General features: G+C 39.5%; 1 protein-coding gene across 25 annotated transcripts in view; it reads left to right on the top strand.

Annotated features, from left to right (window-relative positions):
- Nucleotides 1-21,853, top strand: part of LOC143314851 (pleckstrin homology domain-containing family A member 5-like) — a 323,906-nt gene that overhangs the window by 6,396 nt on the left and 295,657 nt on the right. The window contains exon 4 of one of the 25 annotated variants that reach the window (XM_076722112.1): nucleotides 8,481-8,623. The exons of the other annotated variants lie outside the window; for them this stretch is intronic. Within the exon in view, the coding sequence (XP_076578227.1) occupies nucleotides 8,481-8,511 (31 nt within the window). The 3' untranslated portion in view covers nucleotides 8,512-8,623. Of the gene's footprint in view, nucleotides 1-8,480; nucleotides 8,624-21,853 lie in introns of those variants that run through there. 25 annotated transcript variants of the gene reach the window in all.

Raw genomic sequence — 21,853 nt, 5'->3', positions numbered from 1 at the left:
TGCGCAGGAAACTCATTTCAGCCACTTGTATCCGGGACATCGTTCTTTTGGTCATGACCCAAAGTTCATGACCATAGGTGAGGGTAGGAACGTAGACTGACCGGTAAATTGAGAGCTTCGCCTTTCGGCTCAGCTCCTTCTTCACCACGACAGACCGATACAGTGACCGCATTACTATAGAGTTGAGGTATAGAGCTGGTCCAGTGTTCCACGGCCGGGACGAAAACCGCATTGTTCCTCCTGAATTCGAGGTTCGACTATCGGCCGGATTCTCCTCTCCAGTGCCCTGGAATAGACTTTCCCAGGGAGGCTGAGGAGTGTGATCCCCCGATAGTTGGAACACACCCTCCGGTCCCCCTTTTTGAACAGAGGGACCACCACCCCAGTCTGCCAGTCCAAAGGCACCGTCCCCAACTGCCACGCGATGTTGCAGAGGCGTGTCAACCAGGACAGCCCTGCAACATCCAGTGACTTGAGGTACTCAGGGCGGATCTTGTCCACCCCCGGAGCTTTGCCACCGAGGAGCTTGCAGACTACCTCAGTGACTTCAGCCCGGGTGATGGATGAATCGACCTCCGAGTCCCCAGTCTCTGCTTCCTCTGCAGAAGACATCAATGCAGTAAATACTGGTAATGTTGCTGTCCAGCGCGATGACAGTCTAGCTGAAAAAATACACAGTGGCAAGCCATCGATTGAGCTCTAGTGCTATTGGAGCTTTAATATTTTTTAAGATTCTCCATTCATTTATTCAACTTTGTCCTTGAATTGGTGACCAGTTTGTGTATAGTCTACAAGAGCAGATCAATTCGTTGTTGAATTTGTGGGTTAGTCTCATATCTCTCTTCCTCCCTGCTATAAAGTTCGAGTGGGTGCTACTAGTACACATCTCAGCTGTAAATATAGTATTTTCCATTTACACTCTCACACCCATTTGAGAGTATATGTGGGTTTCATGAGTTGTATACGAGTGATTTTCATGACCATTAATACGTTAGTCAATTTTGAAGATGCAGAAAGGTAGTTGTTTGCATTGCATATCAGTTCTATGCTCAGGCCAGGTACAGGATAACATTCTAGGATGGAAAAGTTGAGAGCATGCATACTGTGTATTAAAACTATCAAAACTTTTGTGGACGAAAAAGATAATGATTAAGTGATGTTGATGATCAAGTGATCAAACAAAAAATACACAGCAACACTGACCAATATGACCCACCAGATACATATTCTTTTAAAGAGGGTGAGCTGGTATGGTCAAAACATTGTAGGTTTTGGGAACTTGGATCCAATGTTTGGATATTTTCATTATATTTGTTTACTTTGAAAGTCAGTTTTCAGTTTAGTAGCCTTGACTGTCACTCAGCATATGAACACAGTTTTCTTTTGTGGCTCTGGAGGAATTTTGCTAATTGTGAGGAAATTGCTGAGGGGACATTACACAAGTTTCTCAATTCGTGCTTGGAAGCTACAACTTTAAAACAAAACCTGCATCAGAAACTGGGGGCTTATAATTTGACAGATATGGGCAGGGTCTAATGTTGTGTTTACATCATATAGAAAAGATCTTAGCGATATTAAAGATTACAGTGTTTAGGACTTCAATGTATTTACTTCACTTGACTCAAACTCAAGATGGTTGTATAACTTCAGAGTTGGTTATGAGAGGGTTAAAAAAATTGTTAAGGAGTAATATAAAAGTGTAAAACATCGACTCATTGACATTGTGAAAAAATATATACAGAGGCTCCTTTATGCAATAAATCTTGGGAAACCAAGTATAAGTCCTTCCCACCAGACTCAACCTTTATCTTTATCTGTTTTCCTACTAATCAGGTCCCTTATTCTTTGTATCACACCACAGAACTGGTCACTGAAACAAGGCCACACATCTTGAATGGCTGTTATAATTACAAAACACAAAGCATGTCATGACAGAATAGTGGACCTCATAACAAAGGATATATCAAGCCATTTTCCACCCATGATGAGAATGTACAAGCATTGTCAAACCTTCCATGTGTGCATGTGTGTGCATGTGTGTGCATGTGTGTGCATTTGTGTGCGTGTGTGTGTGTGTGTGTGTGTGTGTGTGTGTGTGTGTGTGTGTGTGAGCGCGTGTGAGTGTGTGTTTTCTGCCACTAAACCAGATGTTGTAATGGTCAATGCAGAGTACATGTCAGTGTTTGTTTTTGACCTGCACCTTTGACTCTGGCCTTGAAAAGTCTTTTCGATCAAGGTCACTGAATACCAACGACTTCTAAATACCATCTCAGGGCTCATTTGATATTTTGCAGGACATACTCACAGGTTGGTTGCAACGTCGTGTTCCCACCGAACGCGATGAAAGCGATTTAATCGCGCGTCAAATGAAATCGCGTCGCGCTACACGCTCCAGTTACTTTACAGTGAAGATGGATGGGATAGACATTGAAAGTTCTGATATTGAAGCTGCAGAACTAGTAGAACATGATGACACAGAAGAACTTGTGCCAAAAAGAGGAGCCATGTCTGAAGTTTTTTTGGTTTTAAAAAAAAAAAAAAGAAAAGAGCAAGTGTTGTCGGGAATGAGAAATTTGCTTCACCACCTTAGCCGCAAGCATGTCTTGGAATATCAAGAATGTATGAAGTTAAGATCAGCACCCTCCACATCAGAAAAAGCAAACAATGGATTGAGATTACAGACTCTATCATTATCCACCGAGCCAAAGACATGGTCCTGCTTAACACTGCAGAAAAAGAAGGCTTCAGGCAAATGATCAAGACAGTGGATCCCAGGTATGAAATACCAAGCAGAAAATACTTCAGCCAAGTTGCAATCTCCGACTTGTACCCATTAACCCGTTCAATACGAGCGCCGCCTGTACAGGGGGCAGCGTGAGATGCCCGCAGTTCAGATGATCAATGCTCACGCTAGGAAGCACCAATCCTAACTTGAATCATATCAGAATGACGGGGAGAGACTCAGCTAAAAGCCTCTACCAAGCGTTGCCACCCAAACAAAACATAATTCATACAGCAATAAATCATATGTGCATGTAACAAAAAGACGAAAATAGCATATGTCCACTTTAAAACGTCTGCCGATTTCACCACTTCACGCAAACTGCACAAGCCTGGTATCATAAGAAAGCAGAGAGTCTGCTGATCATTAAGATGCCTGCCTCATCACTGTGCGATGGAAACTAGCAGCCGATGAGTAGCAGAAAAAAACTTCGCTAAATCATAAAGTATGTCTTACCTTTTCTGTGGTCCAGCTCAAAAAAACGCTGCTAATGTCTCCTCCTATGACTCTGCATTAGTTTGAGATCAATCACAAAAGTCCTGGTAAGAGAGGAGGAGGGGGTTTCTAGAGTGGAGGGAGCGCTCTTCATGCGATAACCTATCTTTGGGGTTACTTCCTTCTGGATCTTCATTGGTGTTACTATGGTGATTTTGGGGACTGCCCCTCAAATCGCTTGACTCTGACTGGTTGATAGAGGCGTCAGTCATCAAAATTGACCAATTGGTTGCTGAGCTATTGACTGGTGAAACTGCGCAGTTAGTTTCACCACTCCATCTCATTTACACATGAATGGGCAGAGTGCTCACAGAGGATGCTGCTTACCAGGCTGAGGTGTTATTTTACTGTTTTATTTGCATTTCGTCCTTTTATGAGAGATAAGAACAATAGGAAGCAGAAAAAAGGCTGAAAAAAGTGTTTTCAACAGAGGAGTTTCTCCGTATGCTTGGACGAGATAATGGTACTCTGCCTGGATGTGCCCAAATGAGCGCCTGGACATACCTGTGTTAAATCATCTGTCTTCCAGATGAAAGAAAAAAAAAAAAATACCGTTATATACCGTGAAACCTTTCTAATTTTGAAATATACCGCGATGTGCATTTTTGGTCATACCGCCCAGCACTAAAGCCAACCGACTTGGAAAATAATGTGCTGTTTCTGCTCCCATTGGTATGACTGGCAAAAATAGCATATGTGGTAGAGATGCTGCAACTGATACACCTGAGATCTGCTTAATGTTTTGTTATTATGTGAAGACCTATGCCACTGGTCTGTGATCTTGTGAGTGTACTCAACTGCACCTCTAATATTTGTGTCCTTGTACTGCTCTCTTCTTTGGCCATAAAAATGTAAGTTGTGTTTGTGTGTGCGCAAGCGTTTCCAGCTTGACCTCACCTCTGAATTTGTTTCTGTATGTGATGTTTTTTGTTTGTTTTGAGTCATAGAAGCCTGGCAGGTATCAGAAGTGTGACGTAGCTCATCTCACACTCACTGTGTGTGCGTGTGTGTGTTTGTGTAACCATGTGTGTATTTACTGATCCAGAAGACAGATCAATTCTGACTGTCACTTTGCTTGACTACTGCCATCCTGAAAATATTTGTTTGGATTTGATTAGATTCCCAATCTATCAGGCCGCAAATCACTTATTCTTTCACATGGGACACACACATACTCACACACACACCTCTCTATCAACAGCTGGTGTGTTTCCAGTACAGAGTTTATTAAATTCCTCCCTTTTTGTGTGGCTGGGGTGCAGTGTGTCGCAGGGCTTGGAGGGTGCAGGAGTTATGAAGTAATTTGTAGCAACAGAGAGGGCTGTATCTGTGCATGATCAGCACAGCTGAAAGAGGTTAGTGATAGTGATAAATGGTAGGGGGGAAGGACACTCGCAGGGCGACCGTTGAATAACTGCAGGCAGTCATGGAGGCAGTTGACAAGCTCTTCACTGCAAACATGAATGATGGGAAGACTGTAGAGCACAATGATGGGTTTTAAATCTAACCTGGGAACCTGTAACTTCGTATCTTGTTCCAAATGTGTTTTTGATAGAGATGTTGGCTCCTCAATATATCTATTCATCTTGATCGGAAACAGCATTAGTTGGTTGTTTAAATGTTTAAAACAAGTTTTCCCATTAAAGACCTCTTGTGGCTGTTGGAATGACAGTCAGATGCTAACACATAAGTAGCTTTACTGTCTGTACAGCATATGACAACCTCTCTGTTTAGACCCTCAATTTGGATAGCTGTTGCAGTATAAGCAGTATAAGTATATCAAGACACTGAATGACTGCAGTTAGTGCCTTGAACACACAACAGCTGGCTGTGTTAGCATTAGCGACCCTGATAATCAACAAAAAATGTTACTGTACATGAATTTGACTTAGTCATCTGCGGTGACAGCAAAGATCACACATTGGCCTGTCAATAACTGAGCTATATTTTAAGTTTAATCAGATATTCAGGGCTGATTAACAGTAACATTAACTGTGATAAACAGCAGGCGTATGACTATGAACTGACACTCCCTCACAGAGAGCCTCTTGTAGTAGAGCCGCTAGCTCAGCTACAACACAGGTACCCACACAGTGACTCATAAATGTTCCTCTAGTGACCATCAAAGCTCCACCAGACTGGCTGATTAGAGAGACTATGTCTCTGTCCATGCCACACTGTGTCAATCAGTGCCCCCCTTGTCCCCTCACCATCAGACACTACAAAGCCACGAGACAACATCTCCTGTGGTCAGTATAGTATATCAGGGTGAACTATAGGAAAAGGTGGATAAACTGATGCACTAGATATAACAGTGCAGATATATAAAACATAGCATCTCGGATTTGAGTATTTCACTCCCTAAGCAGGCTTTAATGACATGCAGCTGACCTTTGACCTCTGTAGTGGAACAGTAACAAATAGGGCCTGGTTTGTGGAGTTGTCATTTAGCCTAAAGCATGTGGAGATGAAAGAAAAAGAGAGGTTATCAAAGTTCACTATGCTGCGGAGCCTCTTGAATACTTAATAACAGAAAAGGATGGACAGAGAAATGAAATGAAAGGGAATTACAGTGTAACCTGGAACTGATACTGAAAAGAGGAGAGGGGTAGTGGTCATTTCAGGCCACCACAGCTGTCTCTGCCTCTTTCTCTCTTCCCTTGTCAGTGCAGTGTACATGGCTGTATTCAAACCACCTGCTAGACTAGCAGCACGTACTGATCTGCCCAAAATTAAGCATGTAGTATGCAATGCAAAACAAAATCTGCTGTGTGCCAAAAATCCCTGGATGTCGCACTGATTTGGCAAAAATCTCCAGTTTGCATTGCAGTTCTGCATTGTCTACTGTGTCCCACAATGCAAAGCGCTTGAGCGCCAACAATGGAATTTATTTTGTTTTTCGCATATGCTATTTCATTACTAACTTCACTTCTGACAATTTTTGAGTAGATAAATCAACTGTTTAGATTTCAAATATTGCCAGTTTTACAGAAATTGCTGAATAAATCCAAAAAGTGTTTCATTTTTGGAATTGAGAAGCTTCATCAAGCGCCTGCGGAGGTAGCTGGCTAGCTAGCCGACCAGTCAGGCTCACATGCCCTGCTTACGCCACATCACCCAGACCACTGAAGCCAACACAGAGGAAGAGGAAAGCTGGTGAATCTGGCTCCTTCCAACTGTCAGATAGGCATTACCCACATAGGTAAATGTTAATCTTTCGGAAAATCACGAAAATTCACATTAGTGATTTCCCTTTTTTATAGCATAAGGTGATGCTACGCAGTACTGCCATGCCATTAGCCATGTTATTGTTTACTTCCACTTTCCAAAATTGGAAGCTGGCGAAGTCTGGTCTAGTATACCACAACATAAATCAATTTTACAGTTTCATAGTGCATACTACTATGAAAAACAGTATACAGTATGTAGCACATACTGTACATGCGTTCGTATGTAGTAGTATGTCGTAGGCGTTTAAGAAACTAAATTTAGATGTGTGAAGCACATTCAGATTAGAATCAACTTAATTGTCATTGTCAGAGTTTTACTATCCTGCAGAACTGTCTGTTCCAAGTGTTTCTTTTTCCCTTTTCCCATTGTTATTGTTGTCTGTCTGTTTTCTTCTATCTATCTAGCTGCATGCGCCTCTTCGAAGTGGTAGCTCATCCATTTTGTTAACCAAGGACCAAACATTGGCTAAGAAGATACTGGGTAGTGGTAGTCAGTGTGGGGTTAGCCGTAGCTTAGTCCGTAGACCTCCGTGCTCTCCTCTCCTTTGCTTATGATCTCGACGCTGCCAACGGTTGCTTCCGGTCGGTGTTGCTGAGTCGACCTTGCTGTTCTGGCGATCTCTTGGGGGAGCTGAAATATGTCGAATACACTGCTTGTGCATCAAAATCTTAAATCCAAAAGTTTCTGTCTGGTGCAGGAAGTGTACACGAAGCCATAATGAGCGAACAGGCTCAAAACAGGTAAGAGAATAATAACTATATCGCGATTTCTAGTGAGACGCTGAGCCTCCCATTGTGCATGCTCCAAGACAGTCCAAGGATGTGATGTGTGTATGTATGGAAGTGTGTTTGTGTGTGTGCATGTCTGAGTACGTGAAAGCACTTCTAGTGCAGTGCCTTTATATGTTGCACAATTTTTAATTTGTTGTATATCTTTTTCAACTGTGCAATAGTACAAACACTGTATTTACTATCCATGTTGGCAACAGTATTTTTATATACTGTATATATTGTACATATTGTTGCTGAAAAACATGTATGTCCAAAAGTATTTTTTTCAGGAGAATGAAAAAAGGTTTTACTCAGAAAGTAACTTACAAAATATACATAAAATGCTGTAAATACACACATTTAGTGCCATAAATGAAAAAAAAAAAAACTGTGTTCACACAGTCATCACGGAACCGTTAACTACTCTAAGTGGACGTAAATGGATTGTAGTAAGAAAAGTGGACATGCGTGTTGTTTTAATGAGTTCCCATGATGCGAGGTTGGTTAAGAGCATCGAATCACCTGTTCATGTCCCACTAAACAAATTATTTTACATGTAAATCAGCAGAATCACTTGGCTACATTTTATCAAACTTTCCGGTAGTCTCTAATCATCAGCATAACTGATGCTTTCTGACATAATACACTAGGTGCAGGTTTTAAAAACAATGTTACTAATGTAATAACAGACTTTCTTTACCATTGTGAATGTTACCATACAATGGTGACCAAATAATGTAAAACTGGCTTATTCAACACTCATTGACAAAAATTATATGTTTTCATGTAAAAAACATTAAAATGTTAGGACCTTACAATTATCTTTATTTTTATTTGTAAAATTATTATGAACCACCAGGAAAGAAAGAGAGATAATTGTCAGTACTCTTTAAAGAGCTTAATAACTGATTTAATTATAAAAATCACAAATCTCTAAATTCTATTAATTTTATCTATCCTATGAATTAAAATCAGTAAACCCATCACAAACCTAAGTTAAAAATACAGTTACCCCAAAACTGTAACCATAACCTCAAAAGTATAACCAGTCTGTTTAAGTGTATATGTACATTTGTGTGTGTGTGTGTGTGTGTGTGTGTGTGTGTACAAGTTTAGCAAGGCGGTGAAAGAGGCTAAATGACTGTACTCTGAGAAGCTCCAACACCAGTTCTCAGCTAACTACTCTGTGTCTGTCTGGAAAGGGCTCAGGCAGATCACCAACTACAAGCCTAAAGCCCCCCACTCCATCAATGACAGATGCCTTGCCAACGACCTGAACAAGTTCTACTGCCGCTTTGAAAGACAAAGGGACAGTCCAGCAACCATCCCCCACGACACCTCTGAACAGCTGCAGCTCCTCTCTGGTCGCCACCAGACTCATCTCTGGTGGCGACGAGTCCGCCTACAGGTGGGAGGTTGACCATCTGGTGACCTGGTGCAACGGGAACAACCTAGAGCTCAACGACAGTTGAGATGGTTGTGGACTACAGGAAGAACTCAGCCTCACCTGCCCCCATCACCCTCTGTGACTCCACTGTGGAGTCTTTCCTCTTCCTGGGAACTATCATCTCTCAGGACCTCAAGTGGGAGCTGAACATCAGCTCCCTCATCAAGAAAGCACAGCAGACGATGTACTTCCTACTGCAGCTGAAGAAATTCAATTTGCCAAAGACAATGATGGTGCACTTCTACACAGCCATCATTGAGTCCATCCTCACCTACTCCATCACCATCTGGTACGCTGCTGCCACTGCCAAGGACAAGGGCAGACTGCAGCGTGTCATTCGGTGTGCAGAGAAGGTGATCGACTGCAGTCTCCCGTCTCTTCAGGACCTGTACACCTCCAGGACCCTGAGGCGTGCGGCAAAGATTGTGGCTGATCCCTCCCATCCTGGACACAAACTCTTCAAGTCACTCCCCTCTGGCAGGAGGCTGCGGTCCATCAGGACCAAAACCTCATGCCACAAGAACAGTTTTTTCCTGTCTGCTGTCAGCGTTATCAACAAGGCCTGGAACCCCCGCGACACTTTTCACACTCCACCTCTGCCTCTACTTGTCACATTGCCAATGCCATAACTCTATGCGTTATATTAACGCTCAGCTTGGATTTCTTTCTGAAAAAACAGACTGTGTTTCTGGAAAAACAGACTTCCAGATGCCTGGATGCACCCAAATGAGTGCCTGGACATACCTGTGTTAAATCATCCGTCTTCCAGATGAAAGAAAAAAAATACCGTCATATACCATGAAACCGTTATAATTTTGAAAATACCGTGATATACATTTTTGGTCATACCGCCCAGCACTAATTGTAAGGTACCATAGTTTCATCTGAGTCCAGTTTTAAGTTTGCTACTTTGTTGGCAAAATCCTTGGAGTTTTTGATGTGGTGTGAAGTGTTGATGATGGGTCTGAGTGGGGCTTGAGGAGTGGCTTCCCCGGGGTACATACGGTAATAGAGTGCTTGGTCAAGGCTTTGTCCTTTTCCAGTAGTTGTAAGCAGTTCATTACTTTCTTCTTATTGCTGCTGGTGAGATCTCGCTTCAGTGTCTCATAGGTGGCTGTGTCGCTGAGTAGACTGATCACCTTGGGAGTCAGCTGTGTTTAGCACCACTGTGCTCTTCCTTTATCAGCCGGCAAGACTGTGATGTTCCGGTCTGTTGTGATGTCAGCGCCTCTGTATCTGCCAACTTGTTGTTTCTGATGGCTGATTCTGTGGCCATGATGAGGTCAGGTTGAAAGTATCAGCTGCCCTGTCCACTGCCAAAGCACCACCTTCTAAACTCATCATGGCCCCATAATTTTTTTTAAAGAAGAATCAACTACAGGTCAGTGGTTGTAATAGATAATCAACAGTCAGCAGATTCTTAATGTCCCCTAACTGAACATACTGTACATTTTAATCTTTCAGGTACGCAAAGTAAACATATGCAAAGTACACATATTTAAACACGCATTAAAAAAATTTCATTCATGTCACAGCTGTCTGTACATGTGTATATCATGAGCCTTTGTTGCTGCAAACTTGACATTTTGTTTGAATTTTAGCAAACAAAAATGCTTGTTCCAGGCTCACAAATGTGAAGATTTGCTGTTTATTATTATTATTAGTTATTGTTATTATTATTAGTATTGTAGTAAACTGAATATCTTTGGACTTTGGATCATCAGTTGGCCAAATAAGCAATTTGCTATGTCATCTTGCACTCAAGCAAATTGTAAGACAGACAGGCAGACAGAGTCAAGGTAAAACAGAACTGGGGGTCAGTGCAGGGATAGCTAAACTGATTGAAAACTGAAACTGAAAAATATTTTTTGTGGTCTGCTCTTTTTGCTTCAGCCATAAGACCTTTCTGTGGCAAAGGATTTTTAAATGTGGCACACTCAGAGCAACCTGGGGGGAGGACTGGAGGAACTTAAGAAGTTTGCAGCTGTCCTAGCTGCTGTCCTCCACCCACAAATGAAATGACCAAATTGTTTTGTCACCTACTAACAAGTGCTAGGATAAATGTCTCTGAGTGAATTTTCAGCCAAGGATTGAACTCCATTGTGGATTTGGCTCAATGTTGTTGTTTGTACTTTTTACTGCAGAATGTGAATCTGTGCGTAAGAGCCTGTCACATCAAATTTGTGATTACTAGTTTGTTTTACAAGATCACAACTGTTATGTTGTTGTGTTTTATAGACAAAATAGCAAATGTGGCTTTTTGGTTTTCCGTACTCAGCTGTATAAGCTGTATTCACAATATTGGACCCACTGGCAGGTTTGGCCGGAGAAGAAATTGTTTCTTAAATATGAATTTCATTTACCTGCTATTTTTTTTAGGACTTATGACTCAATTTGTCGAAAACTTTCAGGGGTAGAGGTAATTGAGTAATTGTTGTGTAATGTAAACAGGCAGTAAACTGGCAGAACTAATGTTCTGTGAAACAGTTTTAGTTCAAGTATGGCTACAACTAACATTAATTTTCTCTGTTAATTCATGTTGAGATTTTCTAATCAATCTATGAATAGGTTAGTCTGTAAAATGTCATTGAATAGTGAAAAACTGCCCTTCACAATTCTCAACAATTAGCAATTCTCTGCAACTAAGGTGACATCTAAAATGTCTTGATTTGTCTGAACAGCAGTTTCAAGGTCGGGCATTTTCTGTTTGCAATGGTAGAAAACACAGAAAGGCAGCAACTTAAACAATTAATAGTCAAAATAGTTGTCAATTGATTTGTCAATTATTGACCAATTAATGAATGGACCATCAATCATTTTGGTACTATTTTCAACTGTTGAGAGCATTCAAGTCATTTAGTGTTGCACTTCCATAAAGTTGGGGTTCTTAATAGAAACTAATTAAAAACTTTGATATGATGTCCGATGGTTTTGCTCCAAAAACATTTCCCATAATATAATTCAGTCATGTATTTTCATCAGACCCTTTATGCCTGGTAAATGTCCAGGTCCATCAAACTCTGTACCCTATTTTATAATTGCCCTGGTGTGCACCGAAAGAGACCTGGATGTACATTGGATGTCTGTGTACTTGTATATTTTCTCTCGTGAAGTTTCCACGTGCAGTCTATGCACACAGTTGTGCATCCAAAAAGTTCTGATAGTGCAGATCCTTGCAGATTTACATTATGGACACATGAATCCGAAAAGTATCATTTGAACCTCATGCAGTCTTTCTGTTAAGAATTTGTAGTTTTAAGCCTGGATTGAGCCCTCTGGTGCCACCGATCACATTCTACGTGATCATTTTTATGATGATTTTAAGAGCTGCTGTTATTCCATGTTTATATGCTTAGTTATATTTTTTGAGAACATTCATTTCTCTTAGTTTTATTCTCATCCTTCTCATTCTTCTTTATTGTATATATTTTATGTTTACGTCTGTATTTAACCTGCTGCTGCGACAAAAGAAATTCCCAAATTGGGATCAATAAAGTAAAAGTGGAAGTGCAAGTCTAAATCATGAGAAATTGAACTTGGACTTGTGTGTCAGTGATCCTCAGGAAGTGAGGTCATAGAGGTCACAGGAAACACGCTCATCTGTTTCCTGTGCAGAATCTTCACACCCCTTGTTTTTATCTGGAAATCTGTCCTGTTTTCCCCCTGTGCTGTCATTGACTGCAACATACTCGTTTTCACCCTGTTGTGTGTGTTTTCTCAGGTCAGGACATAGTGCTTGTGCTAAGTGTCCAAAGATGCAAAAACACACACACACATACAGACACACACACACAGCTGTGTGGCTGTAGCTCTTAAAAAGTAGCTCTCTTAAAAATGAGCCTGAAACACCTAACTGAGGCATACCCAAAGGAAATTGATAGCTGTTTTTGAACACAGTGGACTACATTCATGGTTTTGGTTTCTTTTGAAAGATAAGACTCAAAAAAGGCAATTTACTATATATTTATTGACATAAATATTAATATTTCTATGAATTAAATTTAAATTTTGGTCGTCTATATACATATTTAAGGTATTTATACCTGTATTTAGCTTTATATTGAGGCCATTTACTATATTTCTCACTTGAAATTGTGTGTAATATCGCTATTATCACTGAAATCCCTGATTTGAGGTGCAGTTCATGATTGTTTGAGTGAGGTGTCATTTGAAACCTGAGACTCCAGAGAGTAACTGGAGGCAAGAAAGTGCCCTTCTGCGCATGTTTCCAGAAGATGTAATTGGGAAAACACAGAAAGAAAACAATAGATGAACACGTTGCGTGAGCATTTTAAAGGAGTAAACACCTTTTGTGGATTATTACCTTATTTCCTGTTATGATTGTACCTTGAAGTGGTTTGCACCACTTGATTCACAGGAATCTAGGCTTTGTAATGGTGTACAATATGTGTATAAAGGTGAATTTAGTGTTTGTGTCAATAGACAGAAAGAAAACACAAAAGAAGTGTTCGGAACGTTAAGGGGTTAATCATGGCAGTCTGGGTGCAGACACTTTACCCTTTGTCCTTGTCTTTTCTCTTTCTGATCCCAAACAGTGTTCCTGACACTTTTCTGAGCCCAGAAGCTGAATTAACACATCGTCCTTGTCAGAGAGTAACTCCTTGTGCTTCAACACAGCACATTTTGGAACTTAAAATTCTAATATAACAATAGTGATCCTGGGTGTGTGAGTGATACAGGTAGGGGTTCATCTTAAAGAACGTTCTCAGTGGGATTTCTGGCTCTGCCAACTCATAAGTAACAAACATGCATTATTTGAAATCTGTTCACTCAATTGGCTGACAACATTGACTACATGAGAACATAAAAGCAAGAAAAAGCTGAAAAGATCACCATTGACTTTCCTGGTTATCAGGTTTGCTAACATAGCAACCTGTTGGGTTGGGGAATTAACTGGTTTAAATGAAATCAGTCTGAATCTCAAAACTAGCCAAAGATACACTCGTCTATCCAGCGTGACTGGTGTGATTGAATGTGTCATATCTCCACGCAAGTCTGGTCACATCTTAATTTATACTCCGGGCTATCTCAACCTGCATTCTTGTCTGTAGTTGTTTTGCTGTGTAACTTGTGAAATGTCACTTATTACTGTCCCAATTCAATATCTTCACTGGCAGTGTTCTTGCTCTGCCTTTTTTATGGATACTGACTTGTGTGTACACTTTGGAGAGACAAGAACCAGCACTGACATAGGTACGTTTTTGTACCTTCTTGTCTGCGCCTCAAATGCCAAAAATGTACCCACTGCAAAGGTACAGAATTAGTGCCTAATGAGGTACAGCTGGAGCAATGTGCCATTTTGTACATCTATGAGGCAAAAACATACCCTTAAATTCATTGATTTACATTTTTCCATAAAACCAATCATCGATCTCTTTTCACCATATTTCAATGAGGGTATTTTTCTGCTAGAACTGGAGTTCAAGCACATGACACAATGCAGTGTTTTCAACATTAGATGTCAAACTCCATTTCATTACTTGGTTTCACACATGTAACAAAATTTGCTAAAAGGTACACTTACAGAATGCAATCCAAACTCACATGTAGGGCTTGATAAAGTTCTTTCAGTGTTTCAGGTGCATCAGGCTTTGTGAGATGTTTATTAGTCAGTTTTGAATGTAAAGCACATATGTAGTGCATCATGCTTCAAATTTAAACTGTATAACATACAGAAGATTAACTTTATGACTGACATACAGGATATTAACAAAATTCAAATTAACATTTGGGAGGTGTTTCAATTAATTCAGAGGTTAAACACAAAACTGAAAGCGTCCATCAACTACACTACAGGTGATACTAGAGTTTGGTTCTATGTGCATGAACATGTACAATATGTTGTATTAACTTCGATAGAGTAAATGTCCTTCAAGTACGCTTTGGGCACAGGTGCATTTGAGGCATGATGATCTAGCACAGAAGGTTAATCACTCGGAGTAAAGTTGACAGGGGCTTGTCTCTCTCTCCCACAATACGGACAATGTGCCTCTGCAGGAAGGCCCATGTGTTTTTGAGGTGTGGTGGGTATGCAATGTTGAAAGTAAAATAAACACTGACGGCTGTTACAAAGACTTCATCACAGCTTGTGCACTGGCAACTGCCAACTCCATCGACTTTCACCACACTGAACCCTCTTCCAGTGTTTGCCATTTTTCAGTCATTGTCCGTCAGTTGTATGGTTGGATAAGTTATAACATGGACCTTCTACATAAAAGAAAAAATAAGAGATAGATTACAACTTGTAACCAATCAGTAAATTAGTTACTTCATTTATATTTTTAACGAAGATTTGTCAAAGTTATGTTATAGCCCCTTGTGTATACGCTGGACCTAAAAATGTCCTTCAGCATGTGCTTGCAGTCCTAAGATAAAGACAGTTTTCAGATGAGATTTTTGAGTCAGAGTACTAGCAGCACAGCCCAAGAGCCAGCCAGCTGCATTAGCTGCTTTTCAATTAGGATTTTTTACCCGTGGGCTTAAAAGGCATGCTACATGAGATTTGACAATGAGAATGAACAATTTTGGATGTAAACAGAATTAGTGTATATGGTGTTTTAGTCTTAGTTAAATTTAAAAACAATAAAACAGTATTTTAGAATTAATCACAGGGTGTGTTTATTTGGAAAAAAAATGTCTGACAAATATCTAAGCAATTATGTGAAAAGTCACAGAATTTGTAATATATTTTTACTTATATATGAAACTTTCTACAAATTAATCAACAAAACTTCAAATAAGAGATTAACATTTCAGTTTAGCCATATAGTTATTTCAGTTTATCCATATTTTTTTGTATAAAAGCAAACGCAAATTTACCTTTAAAATTCACTCTAAACAGAAAAGTGGGCTTTATGCGTACACTCACACAATATTTTTCATACTACACTCATTGAAAGAATGTCCAAACAAAACACAAAGACAATAACAGTTATTTCCTGAATCCAACCACTTGTTTTCTGTGCATGTGTTTATGTGAGGTGTACCAGTTAGTATTGTCGGAAATCCAGATGCCACCTCTCTAATAGTGATGTAATATTCGATCTTTTCTTTCAAGATGGATGGCAGGAGGGTAAGCCTGGCCCTTAAGTCGAATCCTGCAATGCATAAAAATATTTGTCTTTCACATATATTTCCAATTGTAACATGTTTAGTTATTAAGAAGGCTAGCCGGCGGAGGTAGTGTGATGCTTTGGGCAATGTTCTGCTGGGAAACCTTTGGTCCTGCCATCCATCCTCTGGTTCTGCCTGTTAAAAGGAAGTTTTTCCCCACCACTGTTGCCAAGTGTTTGCTCATGAGGGAATTGTTGGGTCTCTGTAGATAAATGAGCTCGGCCTGTACCAGCTCTATATGGAAAGTGTCCTGAGACGCCTTCTGTTATGATTTGACGCTATACAAATAAAGTTGAATTGAACTGAATCTTAATGTTACTTTGACACGTACCATCTACCTAAGCATTATTTCACTATCGGTAATTCGTTGCGGTAAGTTGGTGTGCTCTCGCTCCACTCTCCCACTGGCGTCTCTCTGATCCGCTCATATGTTTGTTTCTATCGGTCTTTTTCAAAACTGTTGGGCGATGTGGAGAAAGGGGATTGGATTATTATGCGGCTGCATAAGTAGCCATGTGCGTCCCTTTTAATGTGTAGCTGATTGGCCGAAGAAAGAACAGAAGCATGTGAATAGCCAAAGAAAGCCAGTATGCTAATTTACTGTTGAATTGCCACACCCCCAACTAGGACCGAGAATTTCCTCTAAAACAAGCCAAATTCAAATACAAAGTTTATGGTTTTAAGGCTCCCAATACTGTTATTTGAAACATGGAGTGGCTTCTTCATGATTTCAACTTACATATTCTGAAAAAAAATGAAAATCACTAATTTAAAAAAAAACAACAAAAACACGATTTTTCTTTATTTACACAACTTGCGCTGGGCCGACTTGTTGCTGGTTTTCTCGTGGCAGGTCTCAAATATGGTTGGAGTATTTTACATTCGCCATGACTTTGACTTCCTCCCATTTGGTGAGATGCGAACTTTTAGCTGTTTTGGCAGGTACTCCAACCCTCCCTCATTCATTCATTTATTCATTCATCCATCTTCTTCTTCTATTATTGCCAGGTGCCCTTTGAGTGAATTACTGTCTGTCAGAAGTAATGGGGTGATGGCAGTTGTCTCTTTGAATTTCAGTTAAAAACTGTGATCTTACAACATTGTTTTTAAAACTATTCAGTTGTCATTTACATAATAACTTAACACAAGACTGGCTGAAATCAGTAATTACACACCAAGTAGTCATTAATTAGTTATTAGATAGATAGATTCATCCCCAAGGGAAATTCACAAGTTCCAGCATATTCCACAGATTTTAAGTAAAAGGCATGCAATAAATAATCTAAAAGCACAGCAAGCAAAGAATTTAAAAGTTAAAAGTAAAAAATGTAAGAATGTCCACATGTCCAGTGCAAACAGAATTAAAAGTAAAAATGTCCAACCAGAATTAAAAGTAAAAATGTCCACTGCAACAGAATACAAGTTTAAATGTCAAGTGTTTAAATGAGTTTAAGTGAGATGTCCAGAGTTTAAATGCCCAGTGCAAACAGAATGCAAGTTAAGGTACATGTTGAACAGAGTGTTGTACAGATTCCATTCAGGACATTGAGGAATGTTGACACCCCCCTCCCCCCCCGGATTTGAACCGGGACCTTCTAGCTGTGAGGCGACAGTGCTGCCACCGTGCCTCTTTGCACGTTGATGGTGCCTCCCCAGCACACTGCTGCGTAGAAGAGGGCACTTGCTACCACAGTCTGGTAGAACATCTGCAGCATCTTTTTGCAGATGTTGAAGGACGCCAGCCTTCTGAGGAAGTACAGTCGGCTCTGTCCTCTCCTGCACAGAGCATCTGTGTTGGCAGTCCAGTCCATTTTATCATCCAGCTGGATCTCGTAAAATTTTCCCCGGGCCACACAGATTTTATTTCATTCACTGGGTAAAATGAGAATGTGTTCTGGCAGTTGGTGTCAGGCAGTCTGTCTGAGATGCAGAATATTAGTGAGAGAATGAGTCTTGGGGTTTGCCTGCTTCTTTGAGCCTGCAGACAGGCAGACGTGCAGAACCAGATTGACACATTTACCCAAACACTGTCCCCGGACAACCAACACTGGAGGAATCATAATATTAGACTTAGACTTTACTTTGTTGAATTTGGGAAATTCTTTTGTTGCAGCAGCTGGTTAAACATATGCAAAAACATAAAAATATACACAATTAAGAAGAATAAGGATGAGAATAAAACTAAGGGAAAAGAATGTTCTTAAAAAATATAACCAAGTATATAAACATAGAATAACACCAATTCTTAAAATATAACTAAGTATATAACGAAGTATGTAAACCTGAAAGCACCTGAAACTAAGACAGTATCCACAAAAATTAAGTTTTGGTCTCACTCAAATATAACAATAGTGCATTTTGTGCTCAATGCTCACAACTGTATTCAACTGTACTACACTCTGACTCGATATAATCCCAATCTACACAAGGCTTTTGTTCTAATTTCCTCAAATCTCATATACATTGGTGATGATTGACATCATTTTCCCCTATACATTACATACTTTAATTTAGCATTAGAACAGTCACTTAACTTTATGTTAGCTTACATAAGGATTTTGGCTAACTTAAGATGAGGAACAGCCGTTCTTTTCTGTTGTTGGTGCGCAGAGGGTCTAGAAAAGATTTAATTAGACAAACATTAAATAATCATTCCTTTTAAGTGATGTCTGCTCCCAGACCCCAATTGTGGCTAATGACTTCAATTTGTTGCATTCTATTTAAGAACAAAGAAATCTTTTGAATTCTAGTTGTCAGTTGTTAGGTTCCCATGTTTGTTTGTTTGCTTAAATCACTAATAAGAGCGCAAAAATACTTTACAGATTTATACTGTATGATGAATATAGATTTAGCATCAATAGTATTGTATTCATGATGATATGGATTTACTGAGATTTGCACTGCTCATCTGAGCATAATATATTTAAGCAATACATCACGACAGGTGTGATATGCGCTCATTATACCACAGCTAAGGGGCGTTCTTTGGCCCAACGGTTACCAATAATGGCAATATGAAAGAGGAATACACAATAATTTTCATGTAGTTTTTAATTAAACAGAAATACATATTATCTAATAAAATAGCCCCGCTGTGAAAAAAATAGTCCCACCTCTCCATACGTTAGCTCTGCATGTCGTCTATTCCTCGCCTTTTTTTCGGGAGAAAGTCACTGCTCAATCAACTCTACCATTGTTAACCCTATCTGTAGGTGAAAGTTAACCTTAAACATGTGAATTCAACTAATTTAGTCTATTTGTTAACGTTGTCAAAACACTGCAGTAACTTTTTGCTACTTACTGTAACAGTTTGTTGTCATGGATACATTGTTGCTTCTCTGACTATCAGCCCGTAATGTAAACATGCGAGGCCCCCCCGCAGTTAACTATGAGTTAGTGCCCAAAACCTCAATGAATGAGAGTTTTGTTTTTTAATAGTTTTAGCTTTGAGTGATCACTGACTTTATTAAGCCGACTATATGTGACATTGCGGCAGGCACCTGGAGACGCAGCAGTGGCATCTGATTACTTGCCTTAACGATTTTCGTTAGTAAATAATGTGAAGAATTGTAAAATATCATTTCCATGAGGCTGTTCAATCAGACAGTGACAGATCACCCTATAGAGCCCTAAGTGTCATAGTCGCTGTCAAGGTGCTGATCCTGTGACTGACCGTGAACATGTTTGAATGTTGTTAACGCCTTAAAAAAATAGACATCAAAACCGGCTACTTTTTGCTGCATACTGTAACAGTTGGTTGTTGTCATGGAAACATTGTTGCTTCCCTGAAGTGGAGTGATATGCTGTTGTAAGGCTTTTTAGAATAGTAGCTGTGGTATACGCTCCTTATATCACAGTTAACAGCCAATCAGATTGCCGGATTTCACCTTTCCGTTTTATAAATAGGTTTTGTATCACAAGAGGCTTTGTCCTTAGTAATTGTAATTGTCAATTGAAATTTTAATTGTAATTGTCTCTTCACTTTACCAATATGGTCTAATAAAGAACATGTTTGTCAGAAAACATGTCTTGTTATGGTTGGATGATATCATGTATGCAGCATTCATATCATTTGTCACATGTCTGTTTAATTGATTAACTTTACTACTTGTAGTTGTTTTAAAGATGGTGATAGATGTTTTATACTTGTTCTAGAATTTTGTGGTGCTACAAAACTTTCAACCTGTGTAGAATTAGTGCAAAAAATGTTAATGTCCAGCCATTTTGTCTTAGGAAAAGCATTAACATTTTATTAAACAGTGAGCTGATGTTTGACAGACAAGCATGCTTAGTATCATGTTAGCTAATTAACATATGATACATACATTAATATTTTTTTAGTAATCAGCTTAATGCAGGGCACTTCTCTAAACTAAACTGAAGTAGTTTAAACTAAAATAAACACAAATACATTTCTAGCATATTTGAATTATCCAGGATTCCTGTTTTGTCACTGTTAACAGCACAGATACACTAACCAGATTTAAAGTTTGCATGTGTGTTTGCAAGAGCCAAATACAAGCAGATGTGAAAAAAGTTCATGAAGTTGGCTGGTTGTCAAGTGTGTCAAACGCCTCCACCCTCTCCGACCCTAGCACCCTGCAGTGTGTGACAGTGTGCATCTGCATGCACTCACTCTTTCTAGCCTCCTGGCTCAGACAGGTGGAGAGAGTTGAGAAGGAATATCAGCACTATGTTTGTGTCAGCGGAATTCTATCAAGTTTATGCCCAAGAGCATTATGAAAATACAGTTAATTGGAATTATTATAAGCATATAACATCATATGACATTAAGTCATAAATCTATTGGAACAAGTCAGTGTGTTGAGAATAAAGTTATAACTTTAAGAGAAACAGTCATAAGATAAAGTTGACTGGTTTCCTGGTAACCTTACAAAAAATCACATTGTGTCACACTTATATAAGCAGGATACAGGGAAACAAGAGGAAGCACTCAAATGCAGACTATGAAGGAAGAGCTGGTGCAGTTCAGGTGATCTATAACAAAAGGCAATGAACACAAGGCTTATGGCTTATCAAGGACCATTTCATTTTGAGGCTTCATGCTCAGTTGTGCCCTCAGAAAGTTTTCATAGAGGTTGCACACCTGGTGGGTGGGCAGCGATTTTATCACGGTGGCCCTGGCCCCCTTGCCAGTCTTACAAAATAAAACAGGAAAATAAAACAGGAATCATATTAAGGAACCACTCCAAACCATAACATTATAATAGAGATAAAGTTGTTATTTTAAATAAAGTTTTATATTCTCACATTTACATCGGAGAATAAGTTTGAAATTTAAGAGTTGAGCAGTAAGATTACCCAGAACTCATAATCTTATGAGAAGAAAATTATGACATAGTATTACTTCATTGCATACGTAGACATCAGGAAATGCTAAAACATGTGGCTAATTCACCTCCTTTCTAATCTTAACATAAATTAACTTATTAATTCTCAAAATGTCTCGAATGTTTCTTGTAATATCACTCTCGTAACGTTATGACTTTTTCTCAGTATAATTATATTCTCAAACGAAACTGTTTTTGTTTGTTGGTTTGTAAATTTAACCAACAAAAAACAAATGATGACCTGCAGCAGACTAATCCACGTGACAGCTCTCCTGTGCGTTAGAGATGAGACTCTGGCCTCTCTTCCCTCTGTCAGGCTTGTCTCCCATGATGCTGGAGGCAGCATAAAAAGGTAGTCTAGTACTGAGGCTACCTGGGATTACAATGATGGAGGGGATCTCAGCAATTCTGTGCCAATCTTGTGAAATTCTCTCAATCTACAGTGGCAGCTGCCAGGCCTTTCTCACTATACTAAGTCTGAGTTTGAAGAGCTTCATTTTGTGTAGGTGTGTGTATGAACATGTTTGTGTGCATGCAAAACAAACAAATGGATAACATGAATAGGATTTTTGAGATGAGCCTGCTGCTCTGGAGTCAGTGGAGGCTTATGTTTTGTTTATGATTAGGAATTTAAAAGCGAGAG

This window comes from Chaetodon auriga, chromosome 22 (genome assembly GCF_051107435.1).
Source record: "Chaetodon auriga isolate fChaAug3 chromosome 22, fChaAug3.hap1, whole genome shotgun sequence".
Classification (NCBI taxonomy): domain Eukaryota; kingdom Metazoa; phylum Chordata; class Actinopteri; order Chaetodontiformes; family Chaetodontidae; genus Chaetodon; species Chaetodon auriga.
The sequence above is the reverse complement of the archived record's forward strand: the minus strand, read 5'-3'. Positions and strand labels throughout refer to the sequence as shown.